Source organism: Somniosus microcephalus, unplaced genomic scaffold, assembly GCF_052327205.1.
Source record: "Somniosus microcephalus isolate GS21.2 unplaced genomic scaffold, FLI_Smic_1.0 unresolved_chr1, whole genome shotgun sequence".
Taxonomy (NCBI): Eukaryota; Metazoa; Chordata; class Chondrichthyes; order Squaliformes; family Somniosidae; genus Somniosus; species Somniosus microcephalus.
In genome coordinates, this window is record NW_028225179.1 from 60,021,770 (window position 1) to 60,044,656 (window position 22,887).

The 22,887-nt window shown below is 46.7% G+C and overlaps 1 protein-coding gene across 5 annotated transcripts; it reads right to left on the reverse strand.

The window, feature by feature from the left end:
* Nucleotides 1–2,977: 2,977 nt before the first annotated feature.
* Nucleotides 2,978–20,973, reverse strand: LOC147095371 (uncharacterized). 5 transcript variants are annotated; one of them, XM_085974562.1, is made up of 4 exons: nucleotides 20,627–20,808; nucleotides 16,475–16,605; nucleotides 10,424–10,581; nucleotides 2,978–7,641 (listed from the first exon to the last, which is right to left on the reverse strand). In XM_085974562.1, exon 4 carries the CDS (start codon nucleotides 4,808–4,810, stop codon nucleotides 2,981–2,983), a length of 1,830 nt encoding a protein of 609 aa, XP_085830688.1. In that variant the 5' UTR covers nucleotides 4,811–7,641; nucleotides 10,424–10,581; nucleotides 16,475–16,605; nucleotides 20,627–20,808; the 3' UTR covers nucleotides 2,978–2,980. The 5 variants fall into 5 exon arrangements, with proteins under 5 accessions (XP_085830688.1, XP_085830691.1, XP_085830689.1 ...); XM_085974565.1 differs by lacking the exon at nucleotides 10,424–10,581 and having other exon boundaries at nucleotides 20,627–20,973; XM_085974563.1 differs by lacking the exon at nucleotides 16,475–16,605 and having other exon boundaries at nucleotides 10,424–10,577; nucleotides 20,627–20,809.
* Between the last annotated feature and the right edge of the window lie 1,914 nt (nucleotides 20,974–22,887).

A 22,887-nucleotide genomic window follows, 5' to 3' on the forward strand; every position in this document is an offset into this window, starting at 1 on the left:
GAAAGAAAGTGAGCTGTAGAGATTGATGTCGTTGGCCAGTCCCAGTAATAAATAGCACTCGGGGATGAAATGTACATTATAATGGTGCATTACTTGTGGCCATTCTCAAGTGTAAGGGGTCGTTTTAACGAGCTTATGGTGTGCTAGATCGGTTTTGATTTCGCACTGCACGTGAGCGGTTCCGAAGCGCTCCCCCCTCACCGGTTCTAGACACTGGGCTTATTCCCAGTCAACCTTGATGTGTGGCCCAACTTGTGACTCGGAAGACAAATGGACCAGGTGACAAAAGGTGAGTTTTAAATCAGAAATATCTTTATTTTCAAGGAGAATAAACACAGAAAATGCAAGAATCAATTTAGACAAAAATCATTAGCACGTCTCCCAATGGGGACAAAAATTTAACACACAAGGAATAACTTTAACTATCTTAATTCATACAACAATTCTTAATCAGCGGTATACTAAAACGGGTGTGGAAAAGGCGCACGGACACGTAGAGGGATAAATCACACTCCTGAATTACAAAACCCTTAATGTTACAAACCCTCCCGTTGCTAAAATATCCCTCAACTAGGTCAGCTAGGTAGAGTTGGGCCTTTCTGCTCACCAGAGTTTTAACACCGTCCTTGATCTTGGCACTCCTGTGACGTCCGGGATCTCCGATCTTCCTTATGGGACTGGCTCCTGAACCCGCTCTCCTGCACAATCTTGAAAGTCCTCCGAACTCCTCGAACTGTCTCCTCTCCACTCGGCCTTCGAACTCCTGATGGTCTTGGATCAGGACTGAACTTCTGAATCTGCTCTCCTGCACAATCTTGAAAGCCCTCTGAACTCCTCGAACCATCTCCTCTCCACTCGGCCTTCCAGCTCCTGATGGTCTTGGATCTGGACTGAACTTCTGAATCTGCTCTCCTGCACAATCTTGTGGGTCCTCCTCGCTCTGTCCTTGACCTCGTGCCTGTGTGAATCTGTGATGGATCTGTCTGAATCTCACTGAATGAATGTCTTGCTGTCGATTTTCCCTCAACAGTTATACTGTTTCCTTGCCTTTATCTCGACGCCAAATCAGGGGTTTTCTTTTGTCAAGGTAATGGGCAGGCTGCTTTGACAAAAGCAAGTACTTTATTTTAATGTTTTGTAAATGAAACTGATGGGATCTGTCCTGTGTCCCTCTGAGTTTGGTACAGATAATGTTTTTTTTTTCTGTGCTCAGCGATTTCAGAGATGGGTTTGCGTTTTGCTAGCAATTAGCGCACCTCCAGGTGCAAATACTTTTGTTTACGAGTATGTTACTGCTGTAACCATATTATCATATCAATAGCAGTAAGTTCTGGAATCTTCTAATCGGTGATGACTCAGGCTGCTGTAAGATACTGCTGGTGTGTCCTTTTGAACTGAGCCATGAGAACTGCCTACTCCATCTTGTGTTCTCACAATGTGGCCATTTCAGTGGTTTTACCAATCTAGACTGTATTTTCTGGATTTTGCGAATCCTACAGTCCCCCCTGTGATACAATGAACATCTCAAATCGTCTTTGTATCATGTGTCTTTGGTTGAGCACAAATCCGTTCCCTCCCCAACTGACCTTCCCCGTAGTTTACCTTACTATGGAGTGTACCTCGCCCACGCACTTTCTTCATTCCAACAATGAAGTTGAGTAAACATCTCCTATCGGAGAAAACATTCAAACAATGTACAGACTAGCCTAGAGTCATAACATAATCTTATTTCAATAATACAAAACCATCCAATGTACAAAACAATCCAATGGAATAAAAAACACGGTAACAATAACTAAACCTTATTCTCCAAAACTATATATATCTATGTACATCTGCCGCCCGTCTCCGGACGGTCAGCTTATAATCTGCGGGGACTGTCGCAGTCCTCCCCCTGCGGTGTTCCCATATCAGTCTCACCTGCTAGTCCCAGGCAGCCCGTGGCTGCTGGCTGTGGACTGTTTAAACATCCCGCAGCTTTCTTACGGGGGTTTCTTTTTGCGAAAACCGGCGACCAGATCTTTTTCGGTTGCGGTTTTCTCTCTGACCGTCTGACGGTCACCACATATGAGGTTTCCTCATGGGTCGGACCCTTGGCAGGAGTTTTGGCCCTGGCTGCAGTTCGTGGCTTCCCCACGACTGCCGGCTGTGGGCTTCCTCCCGTAGGCTCCGCCTCCCTAGGCTCTGGGTCAGCGGCAGGCACCTCTTTGCTACCTGGGACTCCAGGTTGAGAGTCCCCACCCCCAGACACCATCTCTCTAATGCTACACTGAGGGGCAAGACCTAAAACCTCCGGCTCATCCCCTTCACCGCAGTCGGGGGTGGGACCTTTGTCCTCCGACTCGGCTTCATTATGACCAGGGACAGGACCTGGGACCTCCGGCTCCTCCCCTTCTGGGTGATCGGGGACAGGACCTGGGACCTCCGGCTCCTCCCCTTCTGGGTAACCAGGGACAGGACCTAAGACCTCCAGCTCCTCCCCTCCTGGGTCCCAGAACAATGGGGGAGTCTCCCATTTAGATGAGACCACTCCTCCCCTCACGCAGGCTGCACGTCCAGCCTGTGTGACCTGTGGCTGCAGCTCCGCTACAGCGTTTAACTCTTTACTGGCCTTTTCAGCCGCTGCTGTCTGTTTCCCTGCCTCCGGCTTAAACAGCTTGCACTGTTTAATATATCTGGCAACTAGCCAGTAATCTAGTTTTATCTCCTCTTCCCTACCCACTCCTGTACTGGGGGCAGGTATCCCCTCACCACCCGCTGCTGGTGGTTGAAAATCTTCATGAACCATTTTAAAAACCTTTAGCTGATCCTCTAAACTGCCAGCCCTCACTGTTAACCTAGCGTTCTCCTCCCTTAAAGCCTGCTCAGCTAACTTAGGCTCCGCAACCTGGCACTGCAGGTATTCCTCCATTTTATTGGAGGTCTTTTTCTGTGCATGTCTTTCTGGGGGACACAGGTCGACAGGCTGTGCTGGGCCTAGTCATTGTGGGGGGGCAGAGGTGGGGGAAGGAACTACAGCAGCTGTACTTCCCTGGCCAGTCAGAAGAGACCGCATGGCCTCTAAAAATGACTCGATCCCAGCGGGAGCAATTTCTGTCTCTGCCTTTTGGACTGGGGCTGTGGGAACCTTTTCCCTTGTGTCCTTCCAGGGATTCTTACAGTCCCTGTGCCAATGCCCCTCCTTCCCGCAACCGTAGCACGTTTGCCTGCTTTGGTTGGGACGGCTCCCTTCCTGGCGCCACTCTTTACGAGGCTGGTCACCAGGCCTGACCTCACAAACCTCCCCTTTTTGCTGGGGTGTCTCACTATCCCTCCCATTTCTAAAGGTGACAGTGAGTTGGCGCATTACCATCGACTCCGTGGTCAGAGGGTTTCGGGGGTCGAACCAGGCCATTACCTGCATTAGAACGTGGGGCAGGGAGTTGTTCATAAGGCACCTTAGCCAGTGAACTAACTGTTCCACGTTCAGGCGCGCTCGCGCCGGCATTCCCGGGCACGCATCCTGATAGACTAGCCACAGCCTGTCCGTGAACGCCTGCGGGAATTCCCCGGGGAGCTGGACTGTTTTCTCTACCCAGGAGAACGGACTCCCCTCGTTCATCCCCATGGCCTCCAGGATCTCTTCCTTGAGCTTCCCATAATTCTCCTGACCCCTCTTACACTCATCGGGTAGTGTCTGGAGGAGATCGCTACCCAGGGAGAACAGTATCATTTTGGCCTTTTCTGCCTCATCGCAGTCATTCACACAGGCCACCTGCTCTATCTCCCTAAAGTGCAGAGAAGGGTCCCCCTTCATGGTGAGCTTGGGGATGTAGCTCACCATGGAACGCAATTGTTGCATACCGTGTGGCACCAGGAATTTGTTCTGGATGTCCCCAGGTTCCCCGTCGTCACCGGGTGGTCCATACCTCCATTGTGTCACGGGGTACACCGGTCCCGGTCCCTGATTCTTTCTCGGGCTACCCTGGTCTACCTTGGGTTCTTCATCCTCCACCCCCTCCTGATCCCAGACCTCTGGAAAACTAGGGGCTAGGGGTGGTGGCTGTGAAAACTCTGGTTCCCTCACCCGTTTTGTTCTGGGGGCTGCCTGCGGGACTTCCCTGCTTGGGTTACCGTTGAACTCAGCCTGGCCGACCTTGGGGCTAATGAGGCATATCATCCCCTTTGCCCTGGCCAATGCCAGATTCAGGCTTTCTATTTCCTGCCTACAGGGGCCGTGGTCTGCTTCCTCAAACCCTTGAGCGCAGGCCAGCTTATCGGTTGCTTTTACTTCGCCTACCTTTTCCTCCTGTGCCTTCAGTTCCCCTGTAAGGCGGCTTATCTCCGTTTTTAATCTCCTCTCTTTCTCCCTGGATTCTCTTGCCTGATACTCTACGTGTTCTACCCTGAACCTAGCGCTTCCCTCCAGTTCAGCTATCTTGCCCTCCAACCTTTCGACCTTCTCCTGATGGTCCCGGACCATCGCTGCCCTCTCTTGGCTTATGGCCTCCAGAGCCACTAACACTTTCCCTTCCGCTGCAACCTTTTCCTGCAGCTCTTGGGACAAATGCTTAATCTTGGTTTCGTTACTGGCCACCGCGTGGTCCAGTACCAGAACCTGCTTTTTATAGCACATAAGCCACACCGCTTTCTCAATGCCCTTGCGGTGCTCTTTACTAGCCGTCCACTGGGCGGCTATCTTTAGGGGATGCTCGGCTCCTAACAGGTCATTAACGTAGGAGGCTAACCTATCTTCCATAACATCTGTCTCGCCCAAGTCTTTGTCCACCACACAAGGTTTCTGTAGCCAGTGTCCCATCTGGGTCGCCATTCTGTAAGGGGTCGTTTTAACGAGCTTATGGTGTGCTATGCGGTTTTGATTTCGCACTGCTCGTGAGCGGTTCCGAAGCGCTCCCCCCTCACCGGTTCTAGACACTGGGCTTATTGCCAGACAACCTTGATGTGTGGCCCAACTTGTGACTCGGAAGACAAATGGATCAGGTGAGACAAGGTGAGTTTTAAATCAGAAATATCTTTATTTTCAAGGAGAGTAAACACAGAAAATGCAAGAATCAATTTAGAAAAAATCATTAGCACGTCTCCCAATGGGAACTAAAATTTAACACACAAGGAATAACTTTAACTATCTTAAATCATACAACAATTCTTAATCAGCGATATACTAAAACGGGGGTGGGAAAAGCGCACGGACACATCGAGGGATAAATCACACTCCTGAATTACAAAACCCTTAATGTTACAAACCCTCGCGTTGCTAAAATATACCTCAACTAGGTCAGCTAGGTAGAGTTGGGCCTTTCTGCTCACCAGAGTTTTAACACCGTCCTTGATCTTGGTACTCCTGTGATGTCCGGGATCTCCGATCTTCCTTATGGGACTGGCTCCTGAACCCGCTCTCCTGCACAATCTTGAAAGTCCTCCGAACTCCTCGAACTGTCTCCTCTCCACTCGGCCTTTGAACTCCTGATGGTCTTGGATCTGGACTGAACTTCTGAATCTGCTCTCCTGCACAATCTTGTGGGTCCTCCTCGCTCTGTCCTTGACCTCGTGTCTGTGTAAATCTGTGATGGATCTGTCTGAATCTCACTGAATGAATGTCTTGCTGTCGATTTTCCCTCAACAGTTATACTGTTTCCTTGCCTTTATCTCGGCGCCAAATCAGGGGTTTTCTTTTGTCAAGGTAATGGGCAGGCTGCTTTGACAAAAGCAAGTACTTTATTTTAATGTCTTGTAAATGAAACTGATGGGATCTGTCCTGTGTCCCTCTGAGTTTGGTGCAGATAATGTTTTTTTTTCTGTGCTCAGCGTTTTCAGAGATGGGTTTGCGTTTTGCTAGCAATTAGCGCACCTCCAGGTGCAAATACTTTTGTTTACGCGTTCGTTACTGCTGTAATCATATTGTCATATCAATAGCAGTAAGTCCTGGAATCTTCTAATCGGTGATGACTCAGGCTGCTGTAAGATACTGCTGGTGTGTCCTTTTGAACTGAGCCATGAGAACTGCCAACTCCATCTCGTGTTCTCACAATGTGGCCATTTCAGGGGTTTTACCAATCTAGACTGTATTTTCTGGATTTTGCGAATCCTACACAAGTGAAAATCCACAAACTCTATCGGCGTCTTGGCTTTTCTTAGGAGTGATCGCACATTGACAATGAACAAGCCCAATTTGAGGGCTGACCTGGGCCGCAGTTTGTGGATTAAATCATTTTCCGAGTCACCTAATTATTTCTCAGTGAGGTTTCAAAATCATCAAAGTAGCACTTCCATGTGCAGTTTTTAAAGGTTGTATCAATGACTTTATCCTTGATTGGGCCTTATACCATGGTTATAAACGCCAGTGGAAGCAGAGTCGATCTCTCATTTGCCATTATAAGAATGAATTGAGACCATTTGGAATAAACAGACAGCACTTTTCAAAGTGACTCATGAACCTGCAGCATGTTGGGTAGCCTGTTAATAAGTGTTGTTATTTTTAGTCAGTGTGCAAACGACATGAAGAGTTTTTAAACAATAAATGCCAGGAGGAATTTTAATGGTAGCTGTGGTGAACACAATTCATTTTATTTGTTCGGCAATGTTCCCTCTAATTATTTTTATGTGCGTGGTCCCTTTAAATTTGCCATTTCTCTTCCAGCGGCAGGAGCTGGTGAGCGGCCTGCACGTGACCTCGCCATTGGTCCGCGGCTGCGCACCTTCGGGGGAAGATTGGTGTGCGGCCCTCAACAGCTCAACAAAACTTGTTAACCGGCGCTCCAGCCAAAGTAATAGCCCAACCCTGCTCTGTACTGTCCCATCAAACAATCCCGGGGTAGAAATAGCACGGGTTAGATACAGAGTAAGGCTCCCTCTACACTGTCCCATCAAAGGCTCCCAGGGCAGGTACAGCACGGGTTAGATACAGAGTAAAGCTCCCTCTACACTGTCCCATCAAACACTCCAGGGCAGGTACAGCACGGGTTAGATACAGAGTAAAGCTCCCTCTGCACTGTCCCATCAAAGGCTCCCAGGGCAGGTACAGTACGGGTTAGATAGAGAGTAAAGCTCCCTCTGCACTGTCCCCTCAGTCTGTGGGTCTGATGCAAAGTATGTCCACTTCCAATCTGCCTGAAGAAACCCATTCAACTGACGTATTCTGAACCCTGAACGGTCAGAGTGCTGACACTCGGGGCACCTGTCTTATTTGAGTAACTTTCGGAATGTGTTATTAGACACTTGCAGAGATCGCCTGCAGCGCTTTCCTCTTCCCATTTCCTGCAATTCCCAAATCTTCTCCCAGCCGCATTCCACCCCGAACCCCTTGTCCTCGGACACACTGATCATAAAGAGAAGCAAGACACGGATGTGAAGCAGTGAACAATGCAGTAAGTTTTATTTATGAGTGCAGCCCATTATTCTGACAGCAGGAACACAGGGTCAGGGGTTAGGGGACCTAAACAATCAAACAGAGCCTGCTTCCCATGAAGGAAGGTTTCATTCAGTGAGAACGTGGAGAGCTCGGGCTGGTGGGAATCCATCACTGGATCATTCAGTGTGGCGATACGCAGCATTGCCGAGGGAAGCAGATCATTATCGGGAAAGGCACCTTGCCTGTCCTTCAGCTGCCCGCATGACACACTCCTCCAAGCTTGCTGCAGAACACTAAAATCCAAAATGAAGAATGAATTGATTGATGGTTCTGTACACAGAGGGAGGGAGAATAATGACCAAACATGAAGCCGAGTCTGTCAGTGTTACTGGGACTGACTCTGGACCACACATGAAACTTAACTCTTTTATACTTAAGGAAACTCCACACTGCTCCCCCTCCCCCAACCTGTACAGACTCACTCTTTGTCCTGAAGGGCAGCCCAAGGGGATTTCCTCAGAATGGAGCCCTCCACACCCGCTATTTGAGACCAGAGACACAGAGAGGAAAGATCTGACATTGATATAGAACCTTTCCCGGCACCAGAAGGGCCCAAAGAGTTTCACAGACCATGGATTGATTCTGAAGTGCCGACACTGTTTTGTAGGAAACGCGGCAGCCAATTAACTCACAGCAAAGTCCCACAAACAGCAAATGAGATTGGACAGGATGGGGACTCTCTGCTCATGTTGGTTGAGAGAGTGATGTCGGTCCAAGACACCGGGAAAACTCCCAGCTCTTCAAATAATGTTACCAGATGTTTCCTGCCCCATGAACAGGTAGACAGGGTCTCCGTTTAACGTTTCATCCACAACATGACAGCTCCAAGAGTGCTGGGCTGTATGTACTGGACTGCGGCGTCAACCCACAACTTGTTCACTCAACTCCCAATTGAGCCAAACTGACACCCAGCTACTGACTATTGATCATTTCACCGCTTGCCTCCTCTACTTAGTCCGTGTGAAGGCTGCAGAATTATTCCAATTAAATAAACCTGCTTTGAAACCATTTTGATCCCATTCCCTGCCCTCATGTTATGAAAACCTGACTCATGTCTAGGGACCGGTTCCACAGACACCTCCAGCATCGCTCCCAATTCACCATTCTTCATCTGAGACTGGACAGTGAGTGTGGGGGAAAGGGATTGAAGGAGCTCCCGCCCCTGTCCTCAGATACTGCACTCAGACACTTTGCAGCGGGTAGCAGTGATCGGGAGCAGCAACTGGGAGTTTCCCCTCCACAGTACCTGGGTACTGAGGCCAATTACTGAGTCTCCCAACCGGGTCAATGCTCCGGCTGAGATCCGCCCACTCGGCACCGGCCAGTAATTTGTGCTTTTATTGCTGGTCTGTTTGGATCAGCAAACACCCACCATTCCCTCGACCCACTGAGGTACCCGCTGAACAATCGGGCGATTTACCCGAGGAAATGGTTCAGGTTAAATTATTCAGACTTTCTTACAATCTCACAATAACCTTCACTCAAGCAATCAAACCATGACGTTCAAACAGAGAATACAATAGTTTAAAAAATAAAGCTGCCTGAACACTAGCTGCTGGAAGATCGGAGAAAATTACTTTGTCTAAATGACCTGCGTTGAGAAGTTATAACATGGCTGGACTGAGTCAGCAGCAGGAATCCAACAACCAAGTGCAGAACTTTCATCATCTTCTGCAGAATTCCTCAGTCAGGTTCAGGTGGCTGGAGTGGAAATGTCCTGAATCCGGACTCAGAATTTGCTGCATTTATAATCACACACACGAGGAGTGGCTCTGCTCTCTGGAGATATCCTGGGAAAAGGCGTTTCCTTTCTGTGCGACGTGGATCAGTTGGCAGTTTTCTATCTTTCAGAAGGCAAGGCTATGTGTTTGGGCCCAACTCCAGGTCTTAACTCATGAGCTCAGCTCTCATGATGCGCCAGGTACAGAAACAGGACATTTAACCCATTTGAAACCTCGCAGTATTATCATGCAATCATAGAAGTTTATGGTGCAGAAGGACGCCATTCAGTACACTGTGTCCACGTCGGCCAAAAAAGAGCCATCCAGCCTAATCTCACTTTCCAGCTCTTGGTCTGAGGTCTTGTAGGTTACGGCACTTTACGTACATATCCAAGTACTTCATAAATGTGATGAGGGTTTCTGCCTCTACCACCCTTTCAGGCAGTGAGTTGAAGACCCCAACCGCCCTCTGGGTTAAAAAAGTTCTCAGCTCCCCTCGAATTCTTATACCAATTACTTTAAATCTATGCCCCCTGGTTGTTGACCATTCTGCTAAGAGAAATAGGTCCTTCCTATCCACTTTATCTAGGACCCTCATAATTTTACACACCTCAATTAAATCTTCCCACAGCCTCCTCTGTTCCAACGTAAACAGCCCCAGCCTATCCAATCTTTCCTCATAGCTAAAATTATCCAGTCCTGGCAATATCCTTGTAAATCTCATCTGTACCCTCTCTAGTGCAATCACATATTTCCTGTAATGTGACGACCAGAACTGCACGCAGTACTCTAGCTGTGGCCCAACTACAGTTTTATACAGTTCAAGCATAACCCCCCTGCTCTCATATTGTCTGCCACGGCTAAAAGCAAAGTATCCCGTATGCCTTCTTAACGACCTTATCTGCTTGACCTGCCACCTTCAGGGATCTGTGGACATGCGCTCCAAGGACTTTCTGCTGCTCTACACTTCAGTATCCTACCATTTATTGATTATTCCCTTGCCTTGTTAAACCTCCCCAAATGCATTAGCTCACACTTCTCCAGAGTGATTTCCATTTGCCACTCTTCTGTCCTCCTGACCAATCCATTAATATCTTCCTGCTCTCTACAGCTTTCTTCCTCTCTATCAACCACACGGCCAATTTTTGTATCATCTGCAAACATCAGAATCATGCCTCTACATTGAATTCTAAATCATTGATATATACCACAAAAAACAAGGGACCCAGTACTGAGCCCTGCGGACCTCCACGGGAAACAGCTTCCAGTCACAAAAACACCCGTCGACCATTACCTTTTGTTTCCTGCCTCTGAGCCAATTTTGGATCCAACTTGCCACTTTCCCTTCGATCCCATGGGCTTTTGCTTTTCTAACCGGTCTGCTTGTCAAAAACCTTGTTAAAAGCTCGATCTCCATATCTCTGATGCAATGGATGTCTATTACCAATCTGCCTGAAGAAAACGTTCAAGTGAGATATCTTGACAGGTTGCAGAGACTAGATAAGTATTCCCTTATATGTAAGGGATTAACTGGTGATATAATTGTGTTTAAGATCATAGAATCAATGAATAGTACAGCACACAAGGAGGCCATTCGGCCCATGAATTCTGTGCCAGCTCTTTCGAAGAGCAAGCCAGTCAGTCCCATTCCCCGCTCTTTCCCCATATCCCTGCATTTCTTTCTCCCTTCAAGTATTTATCCAATTGCCTTTTGAAAGCTACTATTGAATCTGTATCCAGCACCCCATCAGGCAGTGCATTCCAAATCCTAACCACTCGTTGCATAAACAAGTTTTTCCTCATGTCGCCTCTGGTTCTTTTGCCAATCACTTTAAATCTGTGCCCTGTCGTTATCGACCCTTCAGAGATTGGAAACAGTTTCTCTGTATTTACTCTATCTGAACCCTTCATGATTTTAAACACCTCTATCAAATCTCCTCTTCACCTTCTCTGCTCGAAGGAGGACAACCTCAGCTTCTTCAGTCTGTCCGTGTAACTGTAATCCTTCAACCCTGGAACCATTCTAGTAAATCTCTTCTGTACCCTCTCCACAGCCTTCACACCCTTCCTAAAGTGTGTTGCCCAGAATTGGACACAATACTCCAGCTGAGGCCAAACTAGTGTTTTATATTGGTTCAACATAACTTCCTGACTGTTGTACTCTATGCCTCTAATTATAAAGCCCAGGATCCCATATGCTTTATTATCTGCTTTGTTAACCTGTCCTGCCCCCAAAGATTTGTGCACAAAAACCTCCAGGTCTCTCTGTTCTTGCACCCCCTTTAAAATTGTACCATTTAGCTTGGATTGTCCCTCCTCATTCCTCCTACCAAACTGTATAACCTCAGACTTTCTGCGTTGAATTTCACCTGCCATGTGCCGCCCAATCCACCAGCGTGTCTATGTCTTCCTGATGTCTATTACTATCTTCCTCACTGTGTTCTACACTTCTAAGTTTCGAGTCAGCTGGAAATGTCAACATTGTGCCCTGCAACCCCAAGTACAAGTCATTAATGTATATCAAAGACAGCAGTTGTACCAGTACTGAACCCTGCAGGACACCACTGTATACCTCCCTCCAGTCCAAATAACAGCCATTCACCACATCTCTGTTTACTGTCCCTGCTGCTACTGCCCCTTTTATCCCACGGGCTTCAGTTTTGCGAACAAGCCTTTTACATGGTACTTCATCAAAGGGCTTTTTAAAGTCCATATACACAGCATCAACTGAACTGCCCTCATCCACACTCTGTTACCTCGTCCGAAAACTCAATCCAGTCCGTCAAAATTTTAGAATGAAACTATTCCACCTAGTGGGGGAGTCCAGAACAAGAGGGCATAACCTTTACATTGAGAATAGTCAATTCAGGGGGTGAGGTCAGGAAGCACGTCTTCACACAAAGCCTAGTGGAAATCTTGAACTGTCACCCAAAAAGCTGCTGAGGCTGGGGGTCATTTGAATAGTTCAAAAGTAAGATTGATAGATTATTATTATTATTACGTGCGGTAACCAAAGTAATATCATACTTTAGTTTATGTTAGAATAAGTATAATGTAGCACCAGTGTACAGGGTGGAGGTAGTGAATTAATTCATACCCTGAGTTAAGCGGTAGATAGGTCTGTATTTATTGTATTTATCCAGCTAAACTCTAAAGACATGTACTGAGATGATGGGAAATTAAACTGCGGAGCCAGCTGCAGAGTCTGGCTCATGGGAAGATTGGGGAGGATGCCTATTCAGCCAGGCAGGGTAGCACGCATACAAGATAACATACATAAGAATTGAGTGACAAGGCAGTCTTCGCTTGTTTGTGAAGCTACAACATGGTCATCTAAAAGGCAAAATGGCTTACATTACAATATGCTTGCCTTGCAGAAGTAACATGAGCAGGTTACAAGGTCAGAATCTGTGCTATGCAGAGATGGTTCGGACCAATAGGCCGATTGAACAAGAACTGTTATCTTGTGAGAACATGTTACTGAGCCGGACCATCTGGCAGGGACAATGGACGACTGTGGCTCCAGGCTACAAGAGTAGATAAGAAGGCCACGGTGATAGAGGAGTTGGAATAAGTCAAACAAGCAAAAAACATAACTGCAGAATATGGGGAGAAGCGTAAAAATGTCACGCGGTAGAAGCAATGGTTATAATGGAATACGAGAGACTATGATTGATAGATGTGAACCCGACCCTAGGGCAGGATATGACTGCTAAGATTATGTATAAAAATGTAACTCACTAAACTTTTGGTGGAGTCGGATCCAAGAGCGGTCTCGGAAGGTTCTCCCCAGGCCTGTGAATAAAGGCCGTTTTGAACCTCCAAATGAAGTCTGTCATCTGTACTATAGCTGAGCGTTGACTTTGTATATCACTTAGTCTGCTCCGCGGTGGAAAGGGTTAAGTGTCGACTTGGCATATCACCAGGTCCACTTTCCAGTTACATCATTAGGTAAGAGTGTTTGTGTCTATACATACACAGACACAAATATAGAAATACACACACACATAGAAAAACATACACAAAAAACAGTCACTATTACACAAACATTCAGACGGACACAGAAACAAACACAAATTACAGACAAACACAGACTGAGCAGGAGGGAGAGGGTTAAGGTTGTAGGTGGATTGAAATCAGTGACGGAGAGAGAGATTTGAAACAGGCTTCTGAAGGCACTCGTTCAGCATGTAACAGCCAGTCTGCTGATTTAGGGCCTAGTGTGGTACAAATCTGACCTCTCACCAAGGACTGTGCTTGAACTCCCCACCTTACTTTTACAGAAAACCTTCAGATGATTAGGGGTGAAAGGTCGGAGTGTTGACCCTCTGTGACACCCAGCCCATTGCTGAAGATTGTTTCGAGAGCTGTATCGTGTCTTTTCAGAATTCACCATAGAATTACACAGTATTTACAGCACTGGAACAGGCCATTCGGCCCAACATGTCCATGCTGATGTTTATGCTCCACACCAGCCTCCACCCACCTTACTTCACCTCACCCTACCATCATATCCTTCTATTCCTTTCTCCCTCATGTACTTATGTAGCTTCCTCTTAAAGGCACTCTGCTGTTCACCTCAACTACTCCATGTGACAACAAGCTCTATAGTCTATCCATTCTCTAGGTGAAGAGGTTTCTCCTGAGTTCATTACTGGATTTATTAGTGACTATCTTATATTTATGACCCCTAATTTTGGACTCCCCACAAGTGGGAACATCTTCTCTACAGCTACCCCATCAAGATCTCTATTGCATCACCACTCAGCCTTCTCTATTCTAGAGAAAGGAGCCCCAGCACGGTCAGTCATTCTGGATACTTACAACCTCTCAATTCTGGTATCATTCTTGTCAATCTTTTTTGCACCTTCTCCAGTGCCTCGATGTCCTTTCCTAATATGGAGTCCAGAACTGTAAACAGTACTCCAAGTTTGGTCTAACCAAGGTTTTTCATGGCCTTGTTAACCTGCTTTTAATGATTTGTGCACCTGTCCCCATAGATCCCTTTGCTCCTCTACCCTATTTAGTGCCTCTCTTCTCTCTTCTCTATCAATTATTTTTCCCCTTTCTATTTAAAAGGCCTTGACATTATAAGAGATCAAAAAAGATATCATGTCCACCTTGTTAGTCTACCTGATAAAAACTGAAGCAAAGTAATTCTCCAATATTTCTGCCATTTCGCCGTCATTCCGAGAGTTTATCTTGTGCATTCTTCAGTGGCCCTGTCCCTATCCGGTTTTACCTTTTGTTTTGTGTGTCTGTAGAATACTTTACTATTTCTTTTTGTATTCCTTAATAATTAATTTCAGTTGCTCTTCGCCTTCCTAATTGTTTTTTTTACTTCTTTCCCAACCTCTTCCTTGTCTCTTTTGTCATCCTCTCCTTTATTGTCACTGTACTCAGTGTCGGCCTTTTTCTTTAGTTTCAATTTTGCCCTCATCTCTTTATTCATCCATGGCATTTCATTATTGGCTAGTTTGTTCTTGTTTTAACTGAATATTTTTCTACTCAACTGTATTGATCACCTCTTTAAATATTTTCCACTGCTGTTCTGTCTGTCTGTCAATATTCTGTCCCAGTTCCATTTTCAGCTCCTCAAAATCAGCATTTTTCAATCTGTAACTATTGTCTTTCTCAATCATTATCTTAAACCTTATTATGCTGTGAATGATTTTGTCTAGATTTTCACCAAAGCTCACTTCTCTTATCCACTCTGGTTCATTTCCCATTATAGATCCATCAGTGATTCCTCTCTTGTTGGGCTTCTTACGTACTGGGTAAGAAAGGAGTCCTGAACACACTGTAAATACTCCATTCCCTTTTCCCCTTTCCCTACCTCTTCTTGCCAGATTATTTGGTCTAGTTAAAATCTCCCATGATTATATTTTGTATTTTACTCATTTTAAAGATTTGCTGACATATTTTCCCTTCAGTTTTCTTCCACTACTAGGCGGTCTCTAGAATAACATATTCAGCATTATTTTAATGTGATTGGGATACCTGCTCACACGAGACATGTGTCCTACATGGAAATACATTCAGCAGAAATTGCTTGCCAATTCTTCAAAAATTTACAAAATTACCAAACAGATTAAATTGAAGAAACAGGCTGTCGAAAATGAGAAACAAGACACAGTATTTTTACAGAGAGGAGCACATCGGAGCCATGTATACAAAGGGAGGCAGATATGTAACTGGATGATGAAATGTAATAAAATGAGTTCAGGATTGGGGCTGGATGCGATGTGGAGGCAAGCTTCCCTCTAAATTAGCAGCGAAATCTTGCAGGGCTCCAATCCCCTGGTGGGGTCTGTACATCCCGGACAGCTCATTTTAAAACTAGGGGTGTAGAATCTGTGATCACCTCATGCAATGGGTTCAAAGTACGGGTTGGGCTCGTGTTGTGTTGGGGCAGGCCTGTTACGTCAGGAATCTTGACAGAGAGAGAGAGAAAAAGGGAGAGAGACAGGGGCAGCGAGAAAGGAAACGCAGACAGAGGGGAGAAAGCGAGTGCTAGAGTGAGAAAAGAAAGTACGACAAAAAGGGAGAGAGAGAGAAATGGGCAGAGAGGAAACCGACAGTAAAATAACTGATTAACACAGAGAGAGACTTAACGGAAAAGAGAGAGTGAGTGGGAGAAAAAGACAGAATGAGGCAGAGATAGAGAGAAGAGGGAAGATGAGATAGTGGGACAGATGGTGAGTAAGAGAAGGAGGCAGAGAGAAGACAGAGTGTCGAAAGATGCAGAAAGAGGGGGACCAAGGCAGAGAGCGCGAGATACAGTGAGGCAGAGAGAAATGAGAGAGATAGAGAGAGACATACAGAGCAAAGGTGAATGAGAGAGAGAAAACGAGGTAAGGAGAGATAGCGCCATTGAGAAAGAACCAGATAAGTGAGGCAGAGTGAGTTGAGGCAGTGAGAGAGAGAGAAAAAATGAGGCAGATAGTGTCGCAGAAAAAACAACATGGAGGATGGACGTATTAGATCGAGAGTAACTCTCGCTCTACACTGTCCCATCAAATGGTCTGTGGGTCTGATGCAATCAACATAACAAAAACAGTTTATCTGGCCATCATCACATTGCTGTTTGTGGGAGCTTGCTGTGCGCAAATTGCCTGCCGCGTTTCCCACATTACAACAGTGACTACACTCCAAAAGTACTTCATTGGCTGTAAAGCGCTTTGAGATGGTCGGTGGTCGTGAAAGGCGCTATATAAATGTAAGTCAATCATTCAAGTCCTATGTCTATTTCCAATCTGCCTGAAGAAACCCCTTCAATTTAAACAGTTTGAACCCCGAATGGTCAGATTGCTGACACTCTGGGACACCTGTCTTATCTCAGTACCTTTCTGAATGTGTTATTAGACACTTGCAGAGATTCCCTGTGCTAGTTTCCTCTTCCCATTTCCTCCGATTCACAAATCCTCTGCCAGCCTCATTCCAGCCCCGGGCACCTTGTCCTCAGGCACACTGATCCTGAAGAGAAACAAGACGTGGATGTGAAGCTGTGATGAATGCAGTACGTTTTATTTCTGAGTGCAGCCCATTATTGTGACAGCAGTAATACAGGGTCAGGGGTTACGGGACCTAAACAATCAAACAGAGCCTGCTTCCCGTGAAGGAAGTTTCCATTCAGTGAGAACGTGGAGAGCTCGGGCTGGTGGGAATCCATCACTGGATCTTTCACTGTCGGCCTGCAACATCCAAACCCACTGGGGAAGGATAGTGGGGCAGACAGATGCGTAGGGTGAGTTGGAGCAGTCGCCGGGACTGGTGAACTATTCCAAATAGAGATTCAGTTGCTGAGGGTTTACAGGAGTTGTTTGCTGCTGTTAAAAACCAGAATCAAATTAAACTGAATGCACCAAATTTAAATAGACAATTCAGCACTTTCTAGGGAGCTAGACACATTAGAAGTGAACAGTTTATGAAAGGAATGGAACAAGGGGAAGGGGGCACACACCCAGAGACACACGCCTCTTTCTGGCGAGAAGCTAGGAGCTGTTGATGAGCAGACATATTTAGGGGTCCAAGTACTTAAATCAGTAAAAGCTCGTGGACGGGTACAAAAATAATTAAAGAGGCTAATGCAATATTGGCGCTTCAGCTGTAGAGAGCTCTGGAAAGACCCCATCTGGAGTCTTGCATTCAGTTATGTGCCCCGCACCTCAGGAAGGATATACTGGCCTTGGCGGGGGTGCAGCACAGATAGACCAGAATGTTACCAGGGCTCCAAGGGTTAAATGATTTATTATATTCGTTCCTGGAATGTCGGCATTGCTGGCAAGGCCAGCATTTATTGCCCATCCCGAATTCTCCTCGAGAAGATGGTGGTGAGCCGCCTTCTTGAACCGCTGCAATCCATGTGGTGAAAGTACTCCCACAATGCTGTTGGGGAGGGAGTTCCAGGATTATGAGGAAAGATTAGATAAACTAGGCTTGTATTCCATGGAATAGAGAAGGTTAAGGGGTGATTTCATTTGATTGATGCTTTCAGGATGTTGAAAGGAATCATTAAGTTAGAAAGAGAAACTTTTTCTACTGGTGGAGGTGTAAGGTTTGGAAAATTCTGCAAAACCCCAAAACAGAAGAATAACCTTTTTTAAAACGATGTTGGCCCATCACAGAAGAAATCTGTAAAAAGGAAAAAATGTATGGTTGGGCCTAACAGAAGAATTCAAAGAGTTAAATTACACATATTCCCTAAATGTAAGGAAGCAAGAGATTTTGGATTGTTTTAAGGAATTATTGGGCCAAAGGGATTTAAAAATAAAAATCCCAGGAAGATTTTGCTGGTTTAAAAGGGATGTTCAGACTTGTGAAAGGCTGTGACACAGGGGAGCTGGAGTGGGCCCCCGAGTTTGGATATTGGACAGTCTGGGAATGTCCTAGGCCACCTCAGCCTTTACATAAGGACAATGAAACCTGTTCCTGCCGAAAACTGCAGAGCCAATGTACATGAATAAAACAGTACATGCCCCCAGCAACACAAAGAAAAGAACATAGCCTTACAGGATACAACAATCAAACAGCAGTCCAAAAACCAATCAAAGAGATTGACAAACTTTCTGCATTCTGTAACTAGTTTCAAGGCAATCCCGAAACCAGTTATAGGCCAATTAAGAGTTAGATGGAGATTCCCCAAAACTCGTTCAGTTTAGATGGGCCATCCCCGAAGCTCGTTAAAGTTTTAAAACACGTTAAAAATAACAAGCCCGCCAAATTTAACATAGAAACCCGAGATTTGGCGGGCAGATAAGCCAGGCCTCAAATTAGTATAATTGAGGCCTGCCTTTTCAGTTAAACAGTCAAGTCAGCACAGTTCAGTACGGACAGTTCGTCATCAGAGTTCAGCCAGCCAGTTCGAGAGAGAGAGATCATCATCAGAGACTTGAAGGAAGGAAGAAGAAACGGAGAGCGTGGCAACCAAAGGCCTACAGAAACCAAAAACCACCAATATTACCACCAACCAGGTAATATTGGGCCACTGCAACCAACAAGAAACCAAACTCTGAAAATTCACAAGCCAAAGACTTTTTTCCACTCTAAAGGCTAGTCTGACTTACCCCTGGGTAAGATTTCGACACAAAAGTCTCTAAAACTTGCCCTAACCAAAGACAATTGGGTACTTACCCAATACACCCAACAGCACGACTAACCGCATCAGCGGACCAACCCAAACTGAAGACCCAACGCAGGTGCAGTCTTCTACCACGCCTGGGGTACAGCAGGCCCCAACCGCCACAATTAAGGAGAACCCCAAAATCGCGATCCTCTACATTCTGCCAAGAAAGTCGTTTTGGTGAGCATTTCCTGGTCCTCTGGATTCCAGGCTAGTCAGTGTAGTGGGGTTGGGAGGGTAAGGGCCTTTGTATATTGTAATTCACCCTTGCTTATTCCGAGTGTTCCCCACCCTTTTATAGCATAAGTTTTTATTGTATTGTATATTTTCTTGTCTCAAAATTAAGATCTGAATTCTTTTGACTAACCTAGGTGTCTGCTGCAAGTTCATTACAACCCCCAAATAAGTCCAAAGTCCAGAACAAAAGGGAGTGGGAGCGATTCGAACTGCTCAAAGGAGTCAGAGGTGAAGCTGACTGAACCCACACACCACCGCTTACAAGGAGTCTCGGACAAGGGGACATAATCTTAAAATCAAAGCCAGGCCATTCAGTAGAGAAGTTTGGAAACACTTCTTCACACAAAGTGTGGTAAGATTCTGGAACTCTCTCCCACAAAAAGCAGTAGAAGCTCGCGTATGAATATTTTTTGCCAGGCAAGCGTATAAAAGGATACAGAGCCAAGGCAGATGGATGGAGTTAAGATACAGATCAGCCATGATGTCACTGAATGGGGGAACAGGCTCAAGGGGCTGAATGACCTACTCCTGCTCCTACCTCCACTTTATACAGAGTGTCAGCAACAAGCCCTCAAAGGCAGGCACAATAGAGAGCTCCCTCTCCCTTACCTTGACATTACCACTATTATTGTGTCACCCTCCCCGTTCCATACCATTTCTGACCTGGAACTTATAAACCTGAATATAGAAAATTATGGGTGATATTGAAGTTAAGATGATCGAGAGATATTATTTCATCTGGTGGGAGAGTCCAGAACAAGGAGCAAAACCTTTAAATTAAAGCTGGGCTGTTCAGGTGTGATGTCAGGAAGCGCTTCTTCACACAAAGGGCAGTAGAAAACTGGAACTCACCAACCCCCCAAAAAGCTGTTGAGGCTGGAGCTCAATTGAAAATTCAAGACTCAGATTGATAAATTTTCATTAGGTAGGATCCTGTGTGTCTGTTTATAGACACAGACCCGCACATACAGAAACACACACACCAGCACAAGAGACAGATGCAGAAACACCTACACAGACAGACCCACATATACAGACACACACAGCATGACTGAGAACTCTGCTCCCCCGAACCATCTGTGTCCTATATGGAAATACGCTCAGCAGGAATCGTTTATGAATTGTTCCAAAATTACAAATAAATTGACCAAGTAACCAATCTGCTTCAATTAGAGAGAGTGTGAGGGGGAGAGTGAGGAGGACAGGCAGGCCGGTGGAATGGGCAGACACAAGGCTGGTGGGATTGAGTGCAGAGAGTGTGAGGGAGGGCGGAGAGTCTGGGGGAGAATGAGGAGAGAAGAGGAGCCAAACGGGGCATTTTAAAGGGGGCGGAGGAGAGAGAGAGCCAGGGGTGTTGGTGCTCAAATCTCTGAAGGTGGCGGCACCGGTGAACAAAACGGAGAATAAAGTCTGTGCTGGGGATCCGTGGCTTTCCAGACAGAGGCGGGCGGGGGGAGAGGACAAGAGTCCGGCCGCTGTGCTGAGCCTGGATCAAACTCTGCTTCAGTCCCAGCTGGAGTCTGGGGGCTGAGTCTCGGCCCCGCACTTTAGGGAGGATCAGGGTCCGGCTCACTCTCAGCCCCGCTCCTCCCCCCCGGGCTGCAGCTCCGAGCAGCGGTTCAGTCCCGGGACCCTCACCTTCAGCCGCCGAGGCTGCGGGTCCAGGCGGTGACGATCTTCTGGCCAATCTATTCCGGCTCCGCTCTCTCGGATTCACCGCCTCACTTTCCGCCATTTTGTTTTCCTTCAATAACCGCCTTCATCCGGGGACCTGGGACATCGCAGTGCGGCCTCAGAGCACGCTCAGTCAATCAGTGCTTTCCGCCCCTGCTATTGGCTGAAGGCAGCTGAATGACAGCGCGCCCACCAATCGGTGTGTGGCAAAGCGCCGCACGACCCACCCTTTTTTGCTGTCCGAGGCAGGGCCGCTCGCGGTCGGGTGTCTACTACTTTGAACGCTGTGGCCGTTAAACCACCTCAGCGCCAGTGACATCATGTAACCTGGAAACGCGGCCTGTGTGACGTCAGTAACCCCGCAACGCGGGCTGTGTGCCATCAGTAACCCGACAACGCGGGCTGTCTGACGTCAGTAACCTGGTAACGCGGCCTGTGTGACATTGGTAACCCAGCAATACGGGCTGTGTGACGTCAAAGTCCGGCTCCAGGGGCGTGGAGGGCGCTGACTCCACATGATGGGCCCCGGCACCAGCGAGGTGACACTGGGGAGTGCCCGTTCACCTGCTCCTTGTGTGGGAAGGGATTCACTCCATCATCCCACCTGCTGAAACACCAGCGAGTTCACACTGGGGAGAGGCCGTTCAGCTGCTCCATGTGTGGGAAGAGATTCACTCCATCATTGCACCTGCTGACACACCAGCGAGTTCGCACTTGGGAGAGACCGTTCACCTGCTCCTAGTGTGGGAAGGGATTCACACCATCATCCCACCTGCTGACACACCAGCGAGTTCACACTGGAGAGACACCGTTCACCTGCTCCGTGTGTGGGAAGGGATTCATTCCATCACCCCACCTGCTTAAACACCAGCGAGTTCACACTGGGGAGAGTGCGTTCACCTGCTCCCTGTGTGGGAAGGGATTCACTCCATCATCCCACCTGCAGAAACACCAGCGAGTTCACAAGTGACTGTAGGGTTGGATTCTGCTATTGTTGCTGCTGTTAATCTCATCCAACAACAACACCTTGTATTTATATAGCGCCTTTAATGAAGTAAAATACCAACAGCGCTTCACCGAAGTGTTATAAAAAATATTTGACACCGGGCCACATAAGGAGCTATTACGGCAGATGACAAAAAGTTTGGTCAAAGAGGTATGTTTTACAGAGCGTCTTAAAGGAGGAAAGAGAGGTAGGGAGGTGGAGAGTTTTAAGGAAGTAATGCCAGAGCTGAAGGCTCAGCCACCAATAGCAGAGCGATTAAAATCAGTGAAGCTCAAGAGGGCAGAATTAGAGGAGCACAGATATCTCAGGGGGTTGTGGAGCTGGAGGAGATTACAGAGATGTTGGGAGGACTCAGAAAAATCAACATTTCATTGTGCAGTACACACGTCTGCTGCATATATGACAAATACAATTGAATTGAATTGAATTGAATTGAGATAGGGACGGAGCAAGGCCATGGAGGGATTTGAAAACAACGATGAGAAGTTTTAAAGTCGAGGCATTGCTTAACCAGGAGCCAATGTAGGTCAGCGAGCACAGGGGTGATGGGTGAACAGGACATGGTGTGAGTTAGGACATGGGCAGCACTGTTTTGGATGAGCTCAGGTTTACAGAGGGTAGAACGTGGGAACCAGGACTAAACCATATTCATTCTGACAGCTGGGGCTTGCTTCTGCTGATGTTAATAACCCCTATAAACTGGGCTGGAGTTTAAAACTGTATCAATGTCCAATAAATCAGCTTTGTTTACCATGCACGCTGTGTCGACTCCTTGATATCTCGAAAATTGAGAACTTTATTTTAATTCAGGTGATGTAGGCCATCACTAGTTCCCCTTGAGTAGGTGGTGGTGGGCCACCTTCTTGAATCACTGCAGACCACATGGTGAGGATACTTCCACAGTGCTGTTAGGTCCATAGCTGGTGCCGAGTTCAATGCCAGGTGGTCCATCCGGTTTCATTCTTATTATTGTGTTTCGTAGTGACGTGTTACAACTGAGTGGCTTGCTAGGCCATTTCAGAGAGCAGTTAAGAGTCAACCATATTTCTGTGGGTCTGGAGTCACACATAGGCCAGACCAAGTAAAGACAGCAGATTTCCTTTCCTAAAGGACATTAGTGAACCAGATGGGTTTTTACGATGATTCAATAGTTTTGCTTTTTATTCCAGATTTATTTATTTAACTGAATTTAAATTCCCCAGCTGTCATGGTGGCGATT

Bases quoted from the DNA above. Each gene is read 5' to 3' on its own strand.
- LOC147095371 (XM_085974564.1), bottom strand. From the start codon at position 4,810: ATGGCGACCCAGATGGGACACTGGCTACAGAAACCTTGTGTGGTGGAC.